The sequence below is a fragment of the Staurois parvus genome, unplaced genomic scaffold (assembly GCF_062004578.1).
Source record: "Staurois parvus isolate SC_StPar_1 unplaced genomic scaffold, SC_StPar_1.0 ptg000727l, whole genome shotgun sequence".
Classification (NCBI taxonomy): Eukaryota; Metazoa; Chordata; class Amphibia; order Anura; family Ranidae; genus Staurois; species Staurois parvus.
Window position 1 is genome coordinate 1243123 of NW_028318523.1, and position 17279 is coordinate 1260401.

General features: G+C 46.9%; 1 protein-coding gene across 1 annotated transcript in view; it reads right to left on the reverse strand.

Moving 5' to 3' along the window:
- TTC7A (tetratricopeptide repeat domain 7A) overlaps nt 1-15446 on the reverse strand; it is a 592416-nt gene extending 576970 nt beyond the window's left edge. The window contains exon 1 of the mRNA XM_089653910.1: nt 15224-15446. Within this exon, the coding sequence (XP_089510036.1) occupies nt 15224-15353 (130 nt within the window). The 5' untranslated portion in view covers nt 15354-15446. The remainder of the gene's footprint in view (nt 1-15223) is intronic.
- Between the last annotated feature and the right edge of the window lie 1833 nt (nt 15447-17279).

Below are 17279 nucleotides of genomic sequence, written 5' to 3' on the forward strand. Positions count from 1 at the left end.
ATGCAACTGCGGCGTGAGCAGTGTAGAGAGTAGGCTGCTGCGGTCTGGTCACACAGCTGGAAGGACTATTCTAGAGCATGGAATAAAGTATTTCTTTTTATTCTGGCACCCCTAGACTGCACTGCAGGGGGCCCACCACAAGGGTCGTTTTTTTTCTAAATCCTGGAGTTGGATTTAAAAGAGTTGTAAATCTCAGACATGAAATATGAACAAAGCATAACCCTCTATAGTGTGTAGTTGTCTCAGTCCAGAGCAGTGTTTCTCAACCTTTTTTCAGTCAAGGCACCCTTTAAAATTATGGACAGTCCTGAGGCACCCCATTCTAAAATGTGAAAAACTATTCTAACAGTTGTATATAATGCAGCAACATCCACACATGTAGGACACCCAACATTAGAGGTGATTTATTCTTCTCCCTCAGTTTTTCTCCATCACTGAGCTAATGTGACCCCAGCACTGATGGAGAGGGGCAGGGGAGGGTCAAACAAGGATGTTGTGCAGGCAGCTCACATCCTCCTTATCAACTGATGATGTCATTGGTTGTCGGGACACCACCGGCTAGAAGGTCATAATGAAGACCTGTGGCTTTGTGTAACTACAAGTCAGGCTTCTTCCACCCGCTGGCTTGTATACAAGTTTTGGGCAATTTTTAGACATTCTGCCAAAGCACCCCTGAAGAAACCTCAGGGCACCCCAGGGTGCCTGGGCACCCTGGTTGAGAAAGGCTGGTCCAGAGCAATAAGTGTCATTGCTGTTGGCTGTCTCCTTCCTCTGCTATCACTTCTGACAAGTTTTTCTGACACCAAAAGAAAAAAGGTGTCGGGAGGGACACCAGTCCAGCAGACTGACAGCCTCAGCTCTATTCCTGTGAGCTGTGTGTAAGGGGGGGGGGGGGTGTCTCTTCCCTCCAATCAGCTCTCAGAGCTCGCCTCACTGAGCTCTGCAGAGTGCAACTTAAGCTCTCTGCCCCCTGTTTTCTGAAAGCTCAAATAGCTGTATAAATTCAGGACTTTGAATGATTGTAGACAAGAGACGACTGCAGACATGCAGGTACATTTTTGTAGGAGGATTTGCTTCATCTCTGTGTATCAGCTGAGGATAGTCACTTCACTGGGTATATGTAAGGGTTTACAACCACTTTAAGTCTAGGTGTAGAAGAATAGGCTGTAATGCTTACCTTATTCCTTGCTCTGGCAGGCTTCCACCACGCTGTGTGACTGGCTCCATAAAGTCTCTTCTCTGTGGCCTTCTGGCCAGAGGTCACACTCTGACGTCATCGTGTTTAATGCAGAACCAGCAGTCCTGTATTTTAAGTTAGGACAGAGAGGGCCACCCACAACCTGGAAAGCCTGAGAGAAGAGGAGAACGCCAACGTCCAAGGGGGCAAGCAATAAGCGTGTTCCTCTTCCCCCTATACTAACAATGGATGTAAACCCTCAAATATACCCAGTGAAGTGACTGGCCTCAGGTGATACTCAGATATTAAACCAATCCTCCTACATAAGTTGTACCTGTTTATCTATAGCTGTCTGTCCTTTACATCCATTCGAAGTGCAGAATTTACACAGGATCTCTCCGCTCTGAAATACAGGTCATGGGGAGCTGAAGTTGTGCACTGCACAAGAGCTCTAGGAGCTGATTGGAGGAAAGGGACACACACCCTTCACACAGGAACAGAGCTGAGGCTGTCAATCACAGGCTGTGTCCTGGCAATCCCACCCGTTACCTTTTTTCTCTTGGTGTCAGGAAAACTTGTCAGAAGTGACTCATGCAGACAGCAGAGGAGGGGGGTAGCATGCAGAAATGACACTTAGTGCTCTGGATTGAGACAAGCTCACACTATAGAGGGACAAGCCTTGTTCATATTTCACGTCTAAGATTTAAAACTACTTTAAAAGTTCATAGAATACTCACCTTTGTTCCAGCAATGTGACTGCTGGATCCCTTGCTAGCTTCTCCCCAAGCCAGTGAGGATGATATGACTCTCGTGCATGCACATAAACATCACTCGTCCTGGCAGACTGGCAACATGCTGCGAATGTACAGTATACTGAGTAGGGATGCACCGAAACTTCGGCCACCGAAACATATCGGCCAAAAATAGGAAAAATTTAGCCGATACAGGTGCTGATACAGGAGACTGTGTGTACTGCAGATGTGAGGGGAGGCGGCGGAGAAAGGCAGGAGAGGAGCAGTGTATACAGTGACTGGCTGTCACTGTATGTCGGTGCTGGTTTTTAATTGCAATTGCCAGCGTTTTTTTTATTCACTATAGCTCACAGAATTAATTTTCACTTTCCCCCCAGATAAAAGAAACAAAAGTTTCCTTTTAGTTTCTTTCCACAGATAAAAGAAACGTTTCCTTTAGCTCTGGGGAAGGTGACAGCTAATTCTGTGAGCTATGGCGAAGAAAAACAAAAAGCCGGAAATTGCATTTAAAAACCGGCACCGACCTATAGTGACAGCCAGTGAGGGAACCTCTCTGTATACACTGCTCCTCTCCTGCGCCCTCCTTGCACACACTGCTCCCCTCCCCCCTACAAAGAGGACCTGTCACTCATGTGCTATCACATAGGGGAGTATTGGTCCTCTATGTGATAGCAATAAAATCATAAGTTAAAAAAAATTAATAAAAATATACATGAAAGTAGAAAAAAAAAATTGGAGCCTCCCCACCCCCACATATGCAGATATTTTGGTTTCGGTACGGTTTTCGGAAACATGCATTCTGAATTTTCGGTATCGGCACCAGAATTTTCATTTTTGGTGCACCCCTAATACTGAGCTGCGCATGCACAGCACAACATACATTCAGAAGAACTTTGCGTACAGGCAGGTAGGCTTGTTTTATTACAGAGGAGACATAGCAGGGCTCTTCTGCAACAAAAAGTTGCCTCCTTGCAATTTTTATTAGTATAGGTTTAGTTCTACTTTAAGGTGTGTTTAACCCTCGCAGTGCAGGAAGAGGGGGGAGGACCCACTGCGAGGGTATTTGGACTTCTGCTTCAATAATTATAGGTCTTGAAGAAAATGATATTGTGCCATGTTCAGCATGTACTCATACCGACTATTAAACTTACAGCAAGGTCAATGGCCAGAAAGGGAACTCTTTGCCACAGTTGGCCACCTTGAATATATATTGCAGTATATGCAAACCACGAATTCCAGTTATTATGCAAAACTCTGCTAGACATTTGTAAGGGAGTGTATGGCTAAGTTCACCTCTGGGCAGCTTCTGAAAAGAGATCCACATTGGACCGGACGAAGACATTTAAGAAGGTAACTAAGCAGCCACTGTCAGCCGTACGGGAGCCGATCCTGCCACCTCCCCAATTCATTGTTTTATGGCTTAAAGTGTAAATAAACCCCGGACCCTGCATTCACTATATCTGGTCTCCCCAGACCCTGCATTCACTATATCTGGTCTCCCCAGACCCTGCATTCACTATATCTGGTCTCCCCGGACCCTGCATTCACTATATCTGGTCTCCCCGGACCCTGCATTCACTGTATCTGGTCTCCCCGGACCCTGCATTCACTGTATCTGGTCTCCCCGGACCCTGCATTCACTGTATCTGGTCTCCCCGGACCCTGCATTCACTGTATCTGGTCTCCCCGGACCCTGCATTCACTATATCTGGTCTCCCCGGACCCCGCATTCACTATATCTGGTCTCCCCGGACCCCGCATTCACTATATCTGGTCTCCCCAGACCCCGCATTCACTATATCCGGTCTCCCCGCATTCACTATATCCGGTCTCCCCGGACCCTGCATTCACTATATCCGGTCTCCCCGGACCCTGCATTCACTATATCCGGTCTCCCCGGACCCTGCATTCACTATATCTGGTCTCCCCGGACCCTGCATTCACTATATCCGATCTCCCAGGACCCTGCATTCACTATATCCGATCTCCCAGGACCCTGCATTCACTATATCCGGTCTCCCAGGACCCTGCATTCACTATATCCGGTCTCCCAGGACCCTGCATTCACTATATCCGGTCTCCCAGGACCCTGCATTCACTATATCCGGTCTCCCAGGACCCTGCATTCACTATATCCGGCCTCCCCGGACCCTGCATTCACTATATCCGGTCTCCCCGGACCCTGCATTCACTATATCCGATCTCCCAGGACCCTGCATTCACTATATCTGGTCTCCCCGGACCCTGCAGTCACTATATCTGGTCTCTCCAGACCCTTCAGTCACTATATCTGGTCTCCCCGGACCCTGCATTTACTATATCTGGTCTCCCCGGACCCTGCATTCACTATATCTGGTCTCCCCGGACCCTGCATTCACTATATCTGATCTCCGCGGACCCTGCATTCACTATATCTGATCTCCGCGGACCCTGCATTCACTATATTGGACCTTCAGTGTGGGCACCCAGCGGTGTCAGCTTGCGGCTTTACAGTCTGGTGCCCACTGCGCATGCGCGAGTAGCGCTGCTCATGGTGATGGTCCCGCAGTCTTCTGGGACCTGTCATGTATGTCAGAAGTCTGTGGGGGGGGGGGACTTCCGCTTCCGATCGCCTAGGTGGTTGGAGCGGAAGTGAGGGAAGGTACCTGTCATAATCAGGTACCCGCTTGCCAAATGTGCCAATTTCTGAGGAGTGGGGGACGAGTCGTTAAAGCGGAACTTCCCCTTTTGGGTGGAGCTCACTTTCAGTGATGAAGCTAAGCCCCGGTTCACACTGATGCAACTTGATGCGAATTGTGACACATACGGGTTTATTTACTAAAGCTGGCTCACTTCTGTATAGAAACCAATCAGCTTCCAGGTTTTATTGCCAAAGCTTAATTGAACAAGCTGAAGTTAGAAGCCGATTGGTTCCTATGCAGACGTGAGCATGATTTTGCACTCTCCAGCTTTAGTAAATAAACCCCTATGTGTCACAAGTCGCATATTCATTTTAATGGGTGCTGCAATAATCAACGCAACTTGAGTCGTAGTGACTTATAAAGAAGCTCCTGCACTACTTTTCTGCGTCTTTGGTGCGACTTCAGTGCCACAGACTGCAATGTTAAAATCACAAAAGTCAGGATTGTCTCCATGTATGTGACTTTAACCTCCCTGGCAGTATGATTATTTCAGATTTTTGGTGCTGAAAGCGGTACCATTATACCAAATGGTGCGCCAAGTTCGCACATTGCTGAGCAAAGTCGCAAAATCGTTTTCAGTGTCTGATGACGAATTTCCCCCACGAATCATTATCACTCAATTCTGCAAGTGGTTCTAATTTACTATCTCTGTTCTCTAGCTGGTCTAAAACCGATTTTGACCTAAAGGGACGCTTTTTGGATGCCATGGACGTTTCTCAGTTTCCAGGCAGAAAGAATAGTAAAAATGCAGGCAGGGCGCCGGACAAAGCACTCGGGACAAAATGTATGTGAAATGGTTTGATACAGGAATGTTATACTATGTGATTTTAGTGTATTTAGTGAATGTCACTTTTTGTCATTTTTGAATTTCCCGCCAGTTCCGTCCCCCTTATGTCCCGACGCTCGCAGGGGACGGAACCCAGATGACAGATGCCGGCATCCGCCGGATTACATTGCCGGGGACACTGCAGGAGGGACATCGCGGGAGCGCAGGACAAGGTAAGTGATCGAGGGATCCCGGAGCAATGCCGCAGTGTATTCCCGAGTGTAGCTCGGAGTTACCGCTCTTGGTACTGAAACTTTACACCGAGCTACACTCGGGAATACCTCCAGGGAGGTTAAGTCCACATGCACACGGGACGTTTTTACAGCGGCTGTTTTTGGCTTTTGACGTTTTTTTTCTACAGCCAGTAAACTCCCCAGCATGTTATTCTATGTGTTCATTCACACAGTCTATAATCAACGTTTTTTGGCTGGAGAAAAAACCCAGAACTAGTGGGATTCTAGAGGAGTTTTTTTAGCTGTAAAACGCTCTAACGCTGAAATATGCATGAAAACGCGGCAAAGCGCGGTAAAAAAACGCAAACCAGCATTTTTGGACTTTTTTGACCTCCCAAAAAATATTTTTGGGGGTAAAAAAAAGAAGATACTAAAAAACACAAATGCGGAAAAACGCTAAAAAAAGCTGAAAAACTCACCTTTTTAACATGACTTTACACAGCTAATGTTACCAGCATTATCAAAACGTCCCGTGTGCATGAGGTCTCATGCAACAGTATCTGACTCCAGAGGGTTTTTAACAGAAGCCAAAGTCGGCATGAAAGCATAACCAAAAGCATAACATCAAAGTCACATGAAAGTCAGATTGTACTCGCACTGAAGTTGCATTGAAGTCTCAATGCAAAGTCGCACAGGAAGTCGCACAACTTTCAAGTTGCAGCAGTGTGAATTGAGCCTAGTTGCTGGATCAGGAGAGTAAAGCTGGGTACACACGGGCAGTTTTTTTTCCTTCAACCAGAGGGCTGAATGAAAAAAACTGACAGATCCCCCTGTCCACACAAGTGATGTTCATGTAGGGATCTCTCCACTGAGACATTGTATCCTGATGGGGGGGGGGGGGGACTCACCGCCCCGCAAGAATACACTGATCAACCATTAGCTACAAGCGCTGAGCAAATGCTGGTTTTTCCAGCAGGACCGTCCAATAAAAGGCTGTAGTTAGACCAACTTTTGCTAAAAGACAGCAGCCCACACAGACTGACAGATTTTGTGTTCCGGGCTTTGTTAGTTGGTGACATTAACAGCATCTCCCAGAAGTGAGTTACATTTTTGTAAATATTTTGTTATATCTTGTCATGTGACAACACTGAAGAAATGACACTTGGCTGCAATGTGACGTAGTCAGTGTACAGCTTGTATAACATGGAAATTTGCTGTCCCCTCAAAATAACGCTGAGCACGTGCACTCAACCTCCTTGGTCGGCCATGGCAAGGCCTGTTCTGAGTGGAACCTGTCCTGTTAAACTGCTGTATGGTCTTGGCCACAGTGCTGCAGCTCAGTTTCAGGGTCCTGGAAACCTTCTTATAGCCTAGGCCATCTTTATGTAGAGCAACAATTCTTTTTTTCTCAGATCCTCAGAGAGTTCTTTGCCATGAGGTGCCATGTTGAACTTCCAGTGACCAGTATGAGAGGGTGAGAGCGATAACACCAAATGTAACACACCTGCTTTCCATTCACACCTGAGACCTTCTAACACTAATGAGTCACATGACACCGGGGAGGGGAAATGGCTAATTGGGCCCAATTTGGATATTATCACTTAAGGGTGTACTCACTTTCTATATAAATTAGAAATACCATAAACAGCTCTCTCTCGAAATGCAATAATAACCCCGAAAATTAAAAAATAATGAAATAATATATATATATAAACATTCAGAACACAAAAATAACAAAATAAATAAATAGTATAAAACAGGGGCGAACTGACAACTCATGGGGCCCCCGGGTAATAGGGGATCATGGGGCCCCTGTGTCCTTGCCCAAACTCAAAAAAGCCTATGAAAAAGGTACCAGGGGCATCTCATGGGGCCCCCTACTGACCCAGGGCCCTCGGGCAGTGCCCGAGTTTCCAAATGGTCAGTCCGCCCCTGGTATAAAATAATGTAAACACTGCCACCAAAAACTGCAAAAAGTGAACAAATCAATCCATAATATAGTATATATATAAAAAAAGTCAGTTCATACTAAAGTCCAAAAGTTTGGACTTTATATTATTATGAACTGATATATATATACACACACACATACATATACACACACACACTTTATTATGAATTGATTTTTTCACTTTTTGCAGTTTTTGATGGCGGTGTTTACATTATTTTGTACCATTTATTTATTTTGTGGTTTTTTTGTGTTTTGGGTGTCTATATTTATATATATATATTTTTCATTATTTTTAATTTCTGGGGTTATGATTTCACTAGAGAGCGCTGTTTATAGTATTTCTACTAATTTAGATTTTCAATTTATTTAAAATAGCAGCTCTAATCCCAATTTTGAGTTATATTTAATTATATAACATTTTTGGCGCGGTGATATAACCTATTGATTAATTTTTAGCATATCTATCTATCTATATATATCTATATATATATATATTGTACTCACTTTTGTTGCCAGCAGTTTAGACATTAATGGCTGTGTGTTGAGTTATTTTGAGGGGACAGCAAATTTCCATGTTATACAAGCTGTACACTGACTACGTCACATTGTAGCAAAGTGTCATTTCTTCAGTGTTGTCACATGAAAAGATAAGAAAAGAATAAACTATTTACAAACATGTGAGGCGTGTGCTCACTTCTGGGAGATTCTGTATGTGAGCAATGCTTATCTTATCCTGATCGGCAGTAACTCTCCTAATCCAGCAATCACCTTCCCTACACAGATCCACACAGGAAATCTCTATTTTAAGTCCATTCAAGTTTCTTATTTTAACCAGTTCCAGTCAGGCCAATTTTGACAATCCTCTCTTATATGTAAAATTCTGCCTTTGTTTGCTAGAAAATTACTTAGAACCCCCAAACACTATACAGTGGATATAAAACGTCTACACACCCCTGTTAAAATGTCAGGTTTCTGTGATGTCAAAAAAGGGAGCCAAAGATAAATAATTTCAGAACTTTTTCCACCTTTAATAAAACCTATAAACTGTACAACTCAATTGAAAAGCAAACTGAAATCTTTTTTTTTTTGGGGGGGGGGGTTAAACATAAAAAACTAAAATGTGTTTGCATAAGTGTGCACACCCTCTTATAACTGGGGATGTAACTGTGTTCAGAATTAGGCAATCACATTCACAATCATGTTAAATAGGAGTCAGTACACAGCTGCCATCACTTAAAGTGCCTCTGATTAACAATAAATAAAGTTTAGCTGTTCTAGTAGGTTTTTCCTGACATTTTCTTAGTCGCCTCCTACAGCAAAAGCCATGGTCCACAGACAGCATCCAAAGCAGGGGGTCTCCAAGCTTTCTAAACAAAGGGCCAATTTACTGTCCTTCAAACTTTTGGGGGGCTGGACTGTGGCCAGTGGGAGAAGAAAATGTCCTGGTGTCAGTGGGAATAAACAGTTCCCCATCGTTGGTATTAGGGGGAGTAATAGTGCTCCATCAGTGGTATCAATGGGAGGAAAAGCATCCCATCATTGGTATCAGTGGGAGGAATAGTGCCCCATCATTGGTGTCAATGGGAGGAATAGTGCCCCATCAATGGTGTCAATGGGAGGAATAGTGCCCCATCAATGGTGTGAGTGGTAGGAATAGCATCCCATCATTGGTATTAGTGGGAGGAATAGTGCCCCATCGTTGGTGTCAATGGGAGGAATACTGCCCCATGGTTGGTGTAAATGGGAGGAATACTGCCCCATGGTTGGTGTCAATGGGAGGAATAGTGCCCCATCGTTGGTGTCAATGGGAGGAACAGTGCCCCATCATTGGTGTCAATGGGAGGAACAGTGCCCCATCATTGGTGTCAATGGGAGGAATAGTGGCTCATCATTGATGTCATAGGAGGAATGGTTCCCCATCATGGGTGTTAGTGGAAGGAATAGTGCCCCATCGTTGGTGTCAATGGGAGGAATAGTGCCTCATCATTAGTGTCATAGGAGGAATGGTTCCCCATCATGGGTGTTAGTGGGAGGAATAGTGCCCCATCATTGGCATCAATAGGAGGAATAGTGTCCTTTTATCAGTGTCGGGGACAGGGGCAGGAAATATGCCCCACTGTTGCTGACAGTGGGGGGAATAATGCCCCAAGGGCCACATAAAAGCAAGCAAAGGCCACATCTGGGCCCACTGGCCACAGTTTGGAGACCACTGTTCCAAAGTATCAGAGGGATCTCATTGGTAAAAGGTATCAGTCAGAAGAGTACAAAAGAATTTCCAAGGCATTAGATATGCCATGGAACACACTGAAGTCATCATCAAGTGGAGAAAATATGGTGGAACAGTGACATTACCAAGAACTGGACATCCCTCCAAAATTGATGAAAAGACGAGAAGAAAACTGGTCTGGGAGGCTGCCAAGAAACCTACAGCAACATTAAAGGAGCAGTAGGAATATCTGGCAAGTCCTGGCTGTGTGGTACATGTGACAACAATCTCCTGTATTCTTCATATGTGTGGCCTATGGGGTAGCGTGGCAAAACGGAAGCCTTTTCTTATGAAGAAAAACATCCAAGCCTGGCTAAATTTAGCAAAAACACATCTGAAGTCTCCCAAAAGCATGTGGGAAAATGTGTTATGGTCTGATGGAACCAAGGTTGAACCTTATGGCCATAATTCCAAAAGATATGTTTGGCGCAAAAACAACACTGCACATCACCAAAAGAACACCATACCCACCGTGAAGCATGGTGGTGGCAGCATCATGCTTTGGGGTTGTTTTTCTTCAGCTGGAACTGGGGCCTTAGTCAAGGTAGAGGGAAATATGAACAGTTCCATATACCAGTCAATATTGGCACAAAACCTTCAGGCTTCTGCTAGAAAGCTGAACATGGGAGAGGCACTTCATCTTTCAGCATGACAACCACCCAAAGCATACATCCAAATCAACAAAGGAATGGCTTCACCAGAAGAAGATGAAAGTTTTGGAATGGCCCAGCCAGAGCCCAGACCTGAATCCGATGGAAAATCTGTGGGGTGATCTGAAGAGGGCTGTGCACAGGAGATGCCCTCACAATCTGACAGATTTGGAGTGTTTTTGCAAGGAAGAGTGGGCAAATTTTTTTTTTTTTGTCAACTTTATTGCTAGCATAAGGGATGGCATGATAGAATTGGACAGTGACAGGTTCTCTTTATGGCGAGATCTGTGGTCTATGAGACCCTCTGACCTCCAATACATCGGACCAAACCAAGATCCGTTTGATCACAAGCAGGTAACGCATCCTTACCGGGCTCCTGGATCGGGCAGCAGAGTCCGCTAAAGGCACCTGCGGGGGAAGGGCAGCCGCTGTAAAAGAAATCCAGCAAAAAGAAATCCTGGCGGCGTCCACTTTCTCGGACACAGAATGTTGTTCCTCCTGTTGTGTGACACCAGAAACCGGAAGCAACGAGGATTTTGTCACTTCTGATTTCGGTTTCCATAAACAAAACCATTACCACGTTACCTGCTTGTGATCAAACGGATCTTGGTTTGGTCTGTTGCATTGAAGGCCACAGGATCTGGGGGTCTCATAGACCACAGATCTCTCCATAAAGAGGACCTGTCACTGCCCATGCTACCATGCCATCCCTTATGCTATAGCAATAAAGTTGATCCAAAAAAAAAAACTAAAATTAAAGATACAATGTAAAAAAATAAAGAAAATAAATAATAACACCTGCGGGGGAAGGGCAGCTGCTGTAAAAGATATCCAGCAGCTGTACAGCCGTTAGGATTACTTTTAGGCCCCTTTCCAACGGCGTTCCGTATGTCCGTTTTTCATCTGTCTGTCTGCGGATGAAAAATGGACACCCATGTATTTCTATGGACTAGCAGATGTAAACGGATGATCATCTGTTTACTTCCATTAATGTCTGCTTCATTTTTTTTGCGAACAAAAGAAAACCCTATTTTTCTTCCGTTAAAAAAACGGAACAGTCGAAAAACGGATGTAAACAGATGAAAACGAATGAAAAATGGATTTAAATGGATGTAAATGGAAGAAAACAAATGAAAAATGGATGTAAATGGATGAAAAGGGATGTAAACGGATGAGAAACGGATGAAAAATGGATGTAAACGGATTAAAATGGATGTAAACGGACAAAAACAGATGAAAAATGGATGTAAACAGATGAAAATGGATATAAACAGACGAAAGACAGATGAAAAATGGATGTAAACGGATGAAAATGGATGTAAAAGGACAACAATGGATGTAAACGGATGAAAACGGATGAAAATGGATGTAAATGGACGAAAATGGATGTAAACGGATGAGAAACGGATGAAAAATGGATGTAAACAGATGCAAATGGATGTAAACAGATGAAAGACGGATGACAATTGGATGTAAATGGATGAAAATGAATGTAAATGGACGAAAACTGATAAAAATGGATGTAAACAGACAAAAATGGATGTAAACGGATGAAAATGGATGTAAACAGACGAAAACGGATGAAAAATGGATGTAAACAGATAAAAAATGAACAAAAAAACTGATCTGAACTGATCTGTCTTTTCTTAAAAAAAAACGTGATTGAACTGATGAAAAAAACGGAACGCCCGCGTGAAAGGGGCATTACTTTATAGGGAATCACCAAAAAAAAGATACTATGATTATGGCTGTAATCTGAACCATGATCTCAGGATTGCCCCCTCACTTTATAAATGGGCTAAGGATGGGAAGTGGTTAATTGAAGCCCTGATGAAGGGGAGAAGCTTCTGGCTCCCGAAATGTGTTGGCTGTTTATTTCAGGTACTTATATAACGCCATCAATTTACGCAGCGCTTTACATATATATTGTACATTCACATCAGTCCCTAACCCTCAAGGGGCGTACAATCTAAGGTCCCTAACTCACATTCATACATACACATACTAGGGACAATTTAGACAGGAGCCAATTAACCTACCAGCATGTCTTTGGAGTGTGGGAGGAAACCCACGCAGGCACAGGGAGAACATGCAAACTCCAGGCAGGTGGTGCCGTGGTTGGGATTCGAACCAACAACCCGAGTACTGCCAGGCGGAAGTGATCGCCACTGTGCTGCCTATTTTTATTTATGTAAGCCAATAACAGAACATGGACTGGTGTCGGTTGCTCTGGTGCTCCTTCCTCAGTGAAGGTCTTTTTCCTTTCATCGGTAACCTGCTGGGTACCCTCTGGAGGAAATCCCTGCCTGTTGTGAGCCTCACCTGAGCCAGCAGGCTCTCGGAAATGTTTTGTCCTGTCACTGCTTTGTATGATCTCACATCAAACTGCCAGCGCCTCTTGGACGTTTAATTCTTCATTCTACCTACACTGCAAGTGGCAGCATTTGGGTGCAAGGGCAGTGAGGTCAGAAGAAAGGAGGTTCAGCCTTAGATTGCGGAAAGGGTTCTTTACTGTTAGAGCAGAAGGTGGAACTCCATCCCCCGGGTAGTGGGACTAGCTGAGAGTGGGACTTTTTGAAGTTTTCCCTAGGAAGCAGAATACACAGACAGGGCCCACTGACTGTTTTGTGGTCTGGGCCAGGAGGCCTGCCAGTACCCCTCTATCAGGGGTCAGGTAGGCTGTAGAGGGCCCCATGATTTCTACTGGCGGCTGGGGACACAGGGCTATGGGAACTGCCAGAGAATAAAAAATCACACACATTGGATTGGCTGAACTGGACCTTAGACTTGTTTAAACTACATCAGAAATTTTATAGCGGGTGCCGCAGGGTTGCCGTCTGATGTCCCCTGGGGTGCCGCGATCACATGACCCAGTCTGCCCCGGATCAGCGCTGTAAGTTGCCGTGGTGTGGGCTCCCCGTCTGAGGTCCCCTGGGGTGACACGATCACATGACCCAGTCTGCCCCGGATCAGCACTAAAAGTTGCCATGGTGTGGGCTCCCCGTCTGAGGTCCCCTGGGGTGCCGTGATCACATGACCCAGTCTGCCCCAGATCAGCGCTGTAAGTTGCCATGGTGTGGGCTCCCCGTCTGAGGTCCCCTGGGGTGCCGTGATCACATGACCCAGTCTGCCCCGGATCAGCGCTGTAAGTTGCCGTGGTGTGGGCGCCCCGTCTGAGGTCCCCTGGGGTGACACGATCACATGACCCAGTCTGCCCCAGATCAGCGCTGTAAGTTGCCGTGGTGTGGGCTCCCCGTCTGAGGTCCCCTGGGGTGCCGTGATCACATGACCCAGTCTGCCCCGGATCAGCGCTGTAAGTTGCCGTGGTGTGGACTCCCCGTCTGAGGTCCCCTGGGGTGCCGTGATCACATGACCCAGTCTGCCCCGGATCAGCGCTGTAAGTTGCCGTGGTGTGGACGAGGCATCCAGCTCAACTGCCTAATGACAACGCAGAACTCTGATCCGGGGCAGGTTGGGTCATGTGATCGCGGCACCCCAGGGGACCTCAGACGGGGAGCCCACAGCATTCAGGAGAAGATGGAAGTTCACCTCCTGCAGACCTCCTCTACCTCACACCCACTGCCTGAGCCAAAAGGTGGGGCTCCGACGTGCAGAGGGAACTGTCTGAATGGAAGACTCTGTGATGGGGGGACTGGGATGATGGCAGACCCTGATGTGATGGGAGAAGATCATGTATAGGGGACCCCAGGTGTGTAAGGGTGACTCTGACCTGATGGAGGACTCTGATGTGATGAGGGGTTCTTCTGTGATGGGGGAACTCTGACATGACAGAGAGACTCTGATGTGGTGGGGACCACTGATGTAAAGGGGGGACCCTGATGTGATGGGGGGGGACTCTGAAGTGAAGAAGGACTTTGACATGAAAAGGGGACTTTGATACGATGAGGGGACTCTGATGTGATAAGGGGGACTTTGATGTGATGAAGGGACTCTGTCGTGATGGGGGGACCTCTGAAGTGAAGGAGCACTTTGACACGACAGGGGGACTATGATGTGATGGGGGAAGTCTAACGTGATGAGGGGCACTGATGTAAAGGGGGAATCTAACATGAAGTGCAGAATCTGCTGTGATGGGAGGAGCTCTGACATAACAAGGGAATTCTGATTTTAAGGGGAGCTCTGACGTGATGAGGGACTCTGATGCAAAGAGGGGACTCTGATGTGATGGGGGGATCTCTGAGATGAAGAGAGACTGTGATATGATGGAAGGACGCTGATGTTATGTGACGACTCTGCCACGATGGGGTGGAGGGGCTGTGACATGAAGAGGGGACTCTGATGTAGGGGGGGACTCTGATGTAAAAGGGGGGGGGGACTCTGATGTAAAGGGGGGGGCTCTGATTTAAAGGGGGGGGGACTCTGATGTGAAGAAAAGGTCATGAAGTGTGTTGTGCACACGATCCCGTTTCTGTCCCCCTCCCCCCCCATGTCACACTGGTTGGGTGTCAGTGGTGTCAGTGCAGGAAATGCAGACACAGATCAGCCCCGGAGAGCCGCCACCAACCATTCTCAGGAAGTCTGTATGTGACTCACCAGCCGAGCCACCTGTGATCAGGTCGGGGCCCCCGGGGCCCCCAGATGAGTGCAGACCCCCGTGCTCTCAGTGGTGCCGGGTCACCTACCTGCAGGGTGCAGCTCACCTTGAGCCCAGCCCTCCGCTGCCTGCCAGTGATGGGGGTGATCAGGGCGGGGGGGGGGGGGGTGTTGTCCGGTGGGGGGGACTTACCGGTGCAGTCGGGGCTCCTGGGGGCCAGTTGCCGGCTCAGACTCAGGCTCTTCTCCCATTGGCTCTCCGCCCTGCAGCGCTCAATCTCCGCCTCCAGCTTCAGGTGGGACTGGGACAGTCTGGAGGCCATGTCAGGTGACAGGGAAGGGGCCCCTGGATTGCACACTGAAGGGGCCCCGGATCGTCCAGCTACGGCTCTGCGGATCGCTCAACAACTCTCAGCCTGCAGCTGCTTCCTCCGCCTCTAGTTCCGGGGGGCGCACGCTGATTGGCCCGGGACGGACGGAGCCGGCTGCTGATTGGACGATTGTAAAATCCTTGGCCAGCACCTTGTGTGATCGGTGCCAGGCAGGTGAGGGCACTGACGGATCGATGACAGATCGATGGTGGCTGTCCGCTCCGATCTCCTACTCTGGGATCGCCCATTATATCCCCAACAACAGGCAGCATGCTGAGTGCTCGCATTTTATACATAGAAAAAAAGTGTTAAAAATTGTGATGTCATAGAGGAGTGATGTCATCACCAGAGACTGACACCAATGCGACTTCAGGTGTGACAAGACATTTGGAAATCGCACCTGAAGGTGCATCTAAATGTTCCTATGGCACTGTCCTAATCAGAGCGATTCGAAGGAGCGACACTCAAAAATACTTCCTGCACTACTGGCTTCCAATTTCATTGCGACTTGCATTGACTCCTATTGACCCCCCTGATCAAGGTCGACTTCAAAATTGTGCGACTTACACCCCGGTCCAGGGGCGGACTGACCATTTGGAAACTCGGGCACTGCCCGAGGGCCCGGGGTCAGTAGGGGGCCCCATGAGATGCCCCTGGTACCTTTTTCATAGGCTTTTTTGAGTTTGGGCAAGGACACAGGGGCCCCATGATCCCCTATTGCCCGGGGGCCCCATGAGTTGTCAGTCTGCCCCTGGACCAGAGAGTTACAGTGCAGTCACACAATTTCAAAGTCGAGGGACATGCTGATTTCAGGTGTGATTTGCAAGCCAAGCAGGGGCGGACTGACAACTCATGGGGCCCCCGGGCAATAGGGGATCATGGGGCCCCTGTGTCCTTGCCCAAACTCAAAAAAGCCTATGAAAAAGGTACCAGGGGTATCTCATGGGGCCCCCTACTGACCCCGGGCCCTCAGGCAGTGCCCGAGTTTCCAAATGGTCAGTCCGCCCCTGGCACCGCTGCATGCCTGTAGAAGGGATGCACCTGTTATGTATGCAAATGTTGCGTTTCTGCAATGCACAAGTTTACACAGCCTGAATGGCGCACCGCGTGCCTGCGTTTCTGGAGAATGCACATGATTTCGCATGCGTTCATGTCATGCACAAATGTGAACCTAGCCTTAGGACCAGTTCACACTGCATGCGTTTCAGTTGCTTTTTTTCTGCATCCAAAACGCACAGAAAGTAGGTGATATGGTTGTCAGTGTCATAGTCCACATCAGTGCTTGCAGCTCCAGTGCGTTCCGGTTGCAGAAAAAAAAGTAGAACAGGATGCATTTTTTCTGCACAGAACTGTACTGGAATGCGGTAAAACGCACCAAAAATGCACTGGAATGCACATGTCCCTATTTAAATTGAAGAAAAAGAGAGGGGAAAAATGAACCAGAATGCATCAAAAATGCACTTGAACGCGTTGAAAATGCATAAAAAATGCACTGGAATGTGCTAAAAATCTATCAAAAACAGGCACACCTGGACTGCATTTCTGTGGTGTGAGCCGGCCCTTAGAGAAATGACTGGTACACTGTGACATGTTATAACACGCATGAATACCCAACAACACGCGGAGGCTCCTTTACATGTAGGCTACATGCACACGTGCTTTTTTCAATACCTGAATGAACTTTTTCCATCTAGTATACGGGTCAGTTCACACCAGATGCAGTCCGGTGCCTTTTATTTCTGCATCAAAAATATATGCAGTGTTTTCCATGTATTCCAATGGCCCTAGTTCACACCAGTGCAGTTCTGGTACACATAAAAAGTAGAACATGCTGCATTTTTCTGCACAAACTGTATTGTAGCACAGCAAAACGTATCA